The sequence below is a fragment of the Bufo gargarizans genome, chromosome 2 (genome assembly GCF_014858855.1).
Source record: "Bufo gargarizans isolate SCDJY-AF-19 chromosome 2, ASM1485885v1, whole genome shotgun sequence".
NCBI classification, from domain to species: domain Eukaryota; kingdom Metazoa; phylum Chordata; class Amphibia; order Anura; family Bufonidae; genus Bufo; species Bufo gargarizans.
Genome location: NC_058081.1, coordinates 36462391 through 36471132, shown reverse-complemented (window position 1 = coordinate 36471132; position 8742 = coordinate 36462391). Strand labels below are relative to the sequence as shown.

The following is an 8742-nucleotide window of genomic DNA, read 5'->3' as shown; positions in this document are numbered from 1 at the left end:
GGTGGGGAGTGGCCTGGTACCTGATCATGTACATTGGACTTTGGCCCTCGTTAATGTCCTGTTACGCTCATAGATGACTATAAGTGTAGTGTGACTTATTTACTGTGTCACGTTCCGTCTGCTCGCATCACTGACGAGGCCCCGCCCTCTGTGCTGACATCATCGGCTATGTTATAAGCCCTGGTCTATGACAGGCGTCACATGCGAATAATAATCCATCAGGAGAGAGCGGACACAACACTCAGCTCTCCCATTGTACAAGGATATATATAACGACACAAGAGGAGAACCCCGACTCCGGGTACAGAACCATGGGGATCCTGCGGAGCTCCGCCGCCCTGATACTGGTTTCATTCCTGGTGATCGGTGAGTCTTGTTAAAATTTCCGGGCTTAAATAATACCCTAGATGATTGTAGTAGCACGTTATGCCGAATGACAAACTCAGCACTGCTACATCTGTATGCGCGATTCCGGTTACTGTGAGGGGATGCGGCTGGTATCAGAGCTCAGAATGGTAACAAGGGTGGTCATGATGTTAAAGGGGTAAAAGGGTGATAACGAATGAGACAACTCCGCGAACATGGACCAGCTGTAGGAGCCCTGCTGATCAGTGTTTTGGAGTAACCCCTTAAGGGCTCATGTACACTACCGCTGGATGTTTTACGGTCCGCGAATAGCGGATCCGCAAAACACGGATACTGGTCATGAGCAGCGGAACGGCCACTGATAGAACAGTCTTATCCTTGTTCGTAATGCGGACGATAATAGGACATATTACAGCCATGCGCAAGGAATGCACACAGAGTCATTTCGGTTTTTAGGGGAGGTTTTGCTGCCCCATTGGAGTGAATGGTTTTGCGGACAGGCTGCCAAAAAAGAAACGTAACGGGCATGGAAAAAAAATACGTTTGTGTAATTAGCCTTAACACTTAGTGGGGACATTTATAAAGCAACTTTTTTTGCCACTTTTTCCACTTTTCGCCAATTCCTCGTGAGTTCTGTTTTCTAGATGAGAACTCCAGGTTAGACCGGGATTAGGGCTCATTGATGTGGCTAGACCGGGATTAGGGCTCATTGATGTGGTTAGACCGGGATTAGGGCTCATTGATGTGGCTAGACCGGGATTAGGGCTCATTGATGTGGTTAGACCGGGATTAGGGCTCATGATGTGGTTAGACCGGGATTAGGGCTCATTGATGTGGTTAGACCGGGATTAGGGCTCATTGATGTGGCTAGACCGGGATTAGGGCTCATTGATGTGGCTAGACCGGGATTAGGGCTCATTGATGTGGTTAGACCGGGATTAGGGCTCATTGATGTGGTTAGACCGGGATTAGGGCTCATTGATGTGGTTAGACCGGGATTAGGGCTCATTGATGTGGCTAGACCGGGATTAGGGCTCATTGATGTGGCTACACCGGGATTAGGGCTCATTGATGTGGTTAGACCGGGATTAGGGCTCATTTATGTTTTTTTTTACTTTTCTAAATGTTGCATCTCACGCCAGGCGTACGCTTCCTCGGATGTAAGGATATCCATGTCCAGGCAGTGGAAGACACGTCTGTTAGCTGTATATTAACCCCTTCAGTACCGCATGAAGTGTTTTGATTTTTGAGCTTTCATTTTTCTTCCCTGTTGTACCGGAGCCATAACTTTTTTATTTTTCCGTTCTCCTAGCCATATGGGGGCTTTTTTTTTTCGGCGGGACCAATTATACTTTGTAATACCACCGTTTAATACGGCATACAGTACAAAGTAGTGGGAAGCGAGAGAAAAAAAAACGCATTTCCTCCTTAGGCTACTTTCACACTAGCGTTCGAGCGGATCTGTTCTGAACGGATCCGCTCATATTAATGCAGACGGTGGCTCCGTTCAGAACGGATCCGTCTGCATTATAACTTAGAAAAATTTTCTAAGTGTGAAAGTAGCCTGAGCGGATCCGTTCAGACTTTACATTGAAAGTCAATGGGGGACGGATCCGCTTGAAGATTGAGCCATATGGTGTCATCTTCAAGCGGATCCGTCCCCATTGACTTCCATTATAAGTCGGAACGGATCCGCCCGCCTCCGCACGGCCAGGCGGACACCCGAACGCTGCTTGCAGCGTTCAGGTGTCCGCTCACTGAGCGGAGCGGAGGCTGAGCGCTGGCAGACGGATGCATTCTGAGCGGATCCGCCTCCACTGAGAATGCATTAGGGCCAGACGGCTGCGTTCAGGGCCGCTTGTGAGCCCCTTCAAATGGAACTCACGAGCGGACACCTGAACGCAGGTGTGAAAGGAGCCTTAGTTTTACAGGTTTTGTCCCTACGACGTTTCCTATACGGCAAAACTGACCTGTGCCCTTCATTCTCTGGATGCCGTATTTGTATAAGTTTTTTTTGTGTGTTTTAATACATAAAAAAATCTAAACTTTTAACAAAAATATATATATTTTTTACATCGCCATATTCTGACCCATATAACTTTTGTATAGTTAGGTCTCGGTAGTTTTTATTGATACCCTTATTGGAGCGTGTATGACTTTTAGTTTGCCGTAGAGGGTCATCTGTAGTTTTGCATAGGACTGCAGGTAAACACGTTGGGGTTTCCATGTAGATGAAGCATATCAATGAAATATTTTCCAGCTTTCGAGTACACCTTGTGTTTCAATATTGTGTTTCAAGATCTCTGCTTGCCGTCAATGAATGAGAACACACACAAAATTGTGTATCTACCCGATCCTGCTCTCAGCCGAGTAGGGGATATGAGTGTAGACAATGCTTTGCTGGTTTGTTGCAATGTATCAGTGCTCACAGAGCATTGTCTGCACCGGATACAGCTGTAACTGCTTCTCCGCCGGGAGCAGGACGAGCTATAGACAGGTTTATTGCCTCTGTTCTCATTCACTGACAACAAGCAGAGATCCTGAGATGGGGACTATAAAAAGGCAGGTAGAAAGTTGCAAAGTTTTTCATTTATGCAAAGATTTATTAGATGAAATAAGAAAGTAAGAGAGGCCATTCAATGACTAACTTAGCTCTGCTACATCTGCGTGCAGTCCTACTGTAGTACGGAGCAGGTTGTCATTCGGAGAACTCATGACGTGTTGTAGGTGAGTTTCCATAGGACTCCTACCGCGGGGTGACAAATTCAGCTCTGCTGTAACCATATGGGGTTAGTAGAGGAATGTGCAGCAGCAAACAGTGGCTAGTCGCCATCTGTCAAGAATTTATGGAGTTTTGTGGAACTGCTGGATTGTGGCCAGGAAAGGTGAATGTATTATCCTCTAGTCATTTATACTGACATAGCAGAGCCGAGTTTGTCATTTAGCACCACTCATGGCATAAAGCTGTTTTATGCCAAGACCCGCAGGAGAATGTAATAATTTATTTATGACTTAACATAAATGGCCACAGTTCCCAAAAGAACTTAACTGCAAATACGGCTCTGCTATGTCTCAGGATGTTCTCCATGGAGTTTATTGCATAGAACATCTCACTGCTTGTAAGTGAAGATATAGGTATAGCAGTGCTGAGTTTGTCAAAAGCACAAATACTTCATTCTATTAACATGGATGGTGAAAAATAGACTCTGCTATATCTATGACACTGATTATTTAAAGGGGCTGCGTCATCTCAAACATTGGCGGCATATCAATAGGATACGCCCCAATGTCTGATAGGTGCAGGTCCCGCCTATCTTTAGAACAGAGCCTGCAAAGTAAGGGAGAGCGCACTGCGCATGCGCGGCTGCCCTCCATTCATTTCTATAGGAGCGCCGTAAATGGCCGTCCCATAGAAATGAGTGGAGGGCAGCCGCACATGCGCGGTCCACTCTCCGTCACTTTATGGGCTCCGTTTTAGAGACAGCTGCGGATCATAGAGGTGGGACTAGCGCCTATCAGACACAGGGGGCATATTATACCGATATTCTCCCAACCCCTTTAACATTTGTTGTTATTTTTCCCCCCGGTATGGACTTTTAATGGTATGCTGTATTGAAATTTTTTAGCAATAATTTTATGTTTTATTTTTACGTTGTTCACTATGCAGTATAATTGATACCAAATTTATATAATTTTTTATGTTTTTACCTACTTTTTTTATATTTTTAATTTTTTTTTACATATACATTTTTGGGCCGCCCACTGGGCCTTGATCATACAATAATTTTTTTATACTTTTAAAATTTTGTTTTTTTCATATACATTTTTTTGGTCCCCCCACTGGGCCTTGATCATACAGTCAGTCAGTCTCCTCTATAATACACGTCAGTACTTCTGTGCTGCAGCGCATTGTGCCTGTCATCGAACTGCTGACGGCATCCTATTAGACTCTGCCTCTTACAGTACATGTTCTGATCTGGGGGCTTTCATTTGGGGCCTCGGCTGCCCACCTGTACCCCATAATTACATCCCAGGGGTGCCATTGGGGACATAGAGAGCCCCCTACATCTGACCCCTCAGATGCCAATAGTTACTGCAGCATGTGAGTGGTTAAACAGTCTGCGGAATGTCGGCTGTGGATGCTGAAGGCAGAGCCCCTGCACCCACATCGTCTCTGCACCGTTCATTTAGAGTGGCTCTAATATAGCATAGCTGAGTTTTTTATCTTTGGATATGTGATATTTCTGATTTACATAGGACTGCAAGTAAATCTATTGTGATATGTGCATCACTTCATTATGTTAATTAACCAGTTCTGTTTTTTATTTTTTATTTTTTGCTGGAGCAGAGGGGTAACTTAAAGACCAATAGGCTTCAATGCAAGATCTGTAACAAGGCCCCCCAGGACCATGTACCATTTATAATAATGGCAGCTACTTCTGGGCCCCCTGTAGTGGAGCCTGTGCATTTGAGTCCTGTAATCACTCAAGCATTACTTGTAGCTGTCCATAAAAGTGGCCAATGTCTTCAAAATCGATGAAGATATAAAAAAGTGAAGTTATTCCCCTTATTGTCCTCACATAGAGGTAATGGGTTATAGCGTGCTGTCAGTGATGCAGGTCTGCCATAAGTTGGATGATGCATGGAGGTCAGTGAAGGAAATAATATGTATTTTCTTTTATTGTAGAAATCAGACAGATGTCAGCTGAAACAACAGAAATATCTGAGACATCCACATCTGGAGAATCAGTCACTGATGAATCCTCTTCAACTGTAGAATCAGCAACATCTGAGACATCCACATCTGGAGAATCAGTCACTGATGAATCCTCTTCAACTGTAGAATCAGCAACATCTGAGACAGCCACATCTGGAGAACTAGTCACTGATGAATCCTTTTCAACTGTAGAGTCAATAACATCTGAGACAGCCACATCTGGAGAACTAGTCACTGATGAATCCTCTTCAACTGTTGAGTCAGTAACATCTGAGATAGCCACATCTGGAGAAACAGTCACTGATGAATCTTCTTCAACTGTAGAGTCAGTAACATCTGAGACAGCCATATCTGGAGAACCAGTCACTGATGAATCCTCTTCAACTGTAGAGTCAGTAACATCTGAGACAGCCATATCTGGAGAACCAGTCACTGATGAATCATCTTCAACTGTAGAGTCAGTAACATCTGAGACAGCCACATCTGAAGAACCAGTCACTGATGATTCCTCTTCAACTATAGAGTCAGTAACATCTGAGACAGCCATATCTGGAGAACCAGTCACTGATGAATCATCTTCAACTGTAGAGTCAATAACATCTGAGACAGCCACATCTGGAGAACTAGTCACTGATGAATCCTTTTCAACTGTAGAGTCAATAACATCTGAGACAGCCACATCTGGAGAACTAGTCACTGATGAATCCTCTTCAACTGTTGAGTCAGTAACATCTGAGACAGCCACATCTGGAGAAACAGTCACTGATGAATCTTCTTCAACTGTAGAGTCAGTAACATCTGAGACAGCCATATCTGGAGAACCAGTCACTGATGAATCCTCTTCAACTGTAGAGTCAGTAACATCTGAGATAGCCACATCTGGAGAACCAGTCACTGATGAATCATCTTCAACTGTAGAGTCAGTAACATCTGAGACAGCCACATCTGAAGAACCAGTCACTGATGATTCCTCTTCAACTATAGAGTCAGTAACATCTGATACAGCCATATCTGGAGAACCAGTCACTGATGAATCATCTTCAACTGTAGAGTCAATAACATCTGAGACAGCCACATCTGGAGAACTAGTCACTGATGAATCCTTTTCAACTGTAGAGTCAATAACATCTGAGACAGCCACATCTGGAGAACTAATCACTGATGAATCCTCTTCAACTGTTGAGTCAGTAACATCTGAGACAGCCACATCTGGAGAAACAGTCACTGATGAATCTTCTTCAACTGTAGAGTCAGTAACATCTGAGACAGCCATATCTGGAGAACCAGTCACTGATGAATCATCTTCAACTGTAGAGTCAGTAACATCTGAGACAGCCACATCTGAAGAACCAGTCACTGATGATTCCTCTTCAACTATAGAGTCAGTAACATCTGAGACAGCCATATCTGGAGAACCAGTCACTGATGAATCATCTTCAACTGTGGAGTCAGTAACATCTGAGACAGCCATATCTGGAGAATTAGTCACTGATGAATCCTCTTCAACTGTAGAGTCAGTAACATCTGAGACATTCACATCCGGAGAACCAGTCACTGATAAATCTTTCTCAACTGTAGAGTCAGTAACATCTGAGACAGCCACATCTGAAGAACCAGTCCCTGATGATTCCTCTTCAACTATAGAGTCAATAACATCTGAGACATCCACATCTGGAGAACCAGTCACTGATGAATCCTCTTCAACTGTAGAGTCAATAACGTCTGAGACAGCCACATCTGAAGAACCAGTCACTGATGAATCCTCTTCAACTATAGAATCGGTTACATCTGAGACAGCCACATCTGGAGAACCAGTCACTGATGAATCCTCTTCAACTGTAGAGTCAGTAACATCTGAGACAGCCATATCTGGAGAACCAGTCACTGATGAATCCTCTCCAACTGTAGAGTCAGTAACATCTGAGACATTCACATCCGGAGGACCAGTCACTGATGAATCCTTCTCAACTGTAGAGTCAGTAACATCTGAGACAGCCACAACTGAAGAACCAATCACTGATGAATCCTCTTCAACTGTAGAGTCAATAACATCTGAGACAGCCACATCTAGAGAACCAGACACCAATGAATCCTCTTCAACTGTAGAGTCAGTAACACCTGAGACATCCACATCTGGAGAACCAGTCACTGATGAATCCTCTCCAACTGTAGAGTCAATAACATCTGAGACAGCCACATCTGGAGAACTAGTCACTGATGAATCCTTTTCAACTGTAGAGTCAATAACATCTGAGACAGCCACATCTGGAGAACTAGTCACTGATGAATCCTCTTCAACTGTTGAGTCAGTAACATCTGAGACAGCCACATCTGGAGAAACAGTCACTGATGAATCTTCTTCAACTGTACAGTCAGTAACATCTGAGACAGCCATATCTGGAGAACCAGTCACCGATGAATCCTCTTCAACTGTAGAGTCAGTAACATCTGAGACAGCCACATCTGGAGAACCAGTCACTGATGAATCCTCTTCAACTGTAGAGTCACTAACATCTGAGACAGCCACATCTGGAGAACCAGTCACTGATGAATCCTCTTCAACTGTAGAGTCAGTAACATCTGAGACAGCCATATCTGGAGAATCAGTCACTGATGAATCCTCTTCAACTGTAGAGTCAGTAACATCTGTGACAGCCACATCCTTAGAACCAGTCACTGATGAATCCTCTTTAACTGTACAATCAGTAACATCTGAGACAGCCACATCTGGAGAAACAGTCACTGATGAATCTTCTTCAACTGTAGAGTCAGTAACATTTGAGACAGCCATATCTGGAGAACCAGTCACTGATGAATCCTCTTCAACTGTAGAGTCAGCAACATCTGAGACAGCCATATCTGGAGAACCAGTCACTGATGAATCCTCTTCAACTGTAGAGTCAGTAACATCTGAGACAGCCATATCTGGAGAACCAGTCACTGATGAATCCTCTTCAACTGTAGAGTCAGTAAGATCTGCGACAGCCACATCCTTAGAACCAGTCACTGATGAATCCTCTTCAACTGTACAATCAGTAACATCTGAGACATCCACATCTGGAGAATCAGTCACTGATGAATCCTCTTCAACTGTAGAGTCAGTAACATCTGAGTCAGCCACATCTGGAGAACCAGTCACTGATGAATCCTCTTCAACTGTACAGTCAGTAACATCTGAGACATCCACATCTGGTGAATCAGTTACTGATGAATCTTCTTCAACTGTAGAGTCAGTAACATCTGAGACAGCCACATCCGGAGAACCAGTTACTGAAGAATCATCTTCAACTGTAGAGTCAGAAACATCTGAGACATCCACATCCTTAGAACCAGTCACTGAGAAATCCTCTTCAACTGTACAGTCAGTAACATCTGAGACATCCACATCTGGAGAATCAGTCACTGATGAATCTTCTTCAACTGTAGAGTCAGTAACATCTGAAACAGCCATATCTGGAGAACCAGTCACTGATGAATCCTCTTCAACTGTACAGTCAGTAACATCTGAGACATCCACATCTGGAGAATCAGTCACTGATGAATCTTCTTCAACTGTAGAGTCAGTAACATCTGAGACAGCCTTATCTGGAGAACCAGTCACTGATGAATCCTATTCAACTGTAGATTTAGTAACAACTGAGACAGCCATATCTGGACAA

At 43.9% G+C, this 8742-nt stretch overlaps 1 protein-coding gene across 1 annotated transcript; it reads right to left on the bottom strand.

Annotated features, from left to right (window-relative positions):
- Window positions 1-5015: 5015 nt before the first annotated feature.
- On the bottom strand, window positions 5016-8534 carry LOC122925563 (dentin sialophosphoprotein). The gene has a single exon (XM_044276921.1). The coding sequence runs from the start codon at window positions 8532-8534 to the stop codon at window positions 5016-5018; it is 3519 nt and encodes a 1172-aa protein (XP_044132856.1).
- Between the last annotated feature and the right edge of the window lie 208 nt (window positions 8535-8742).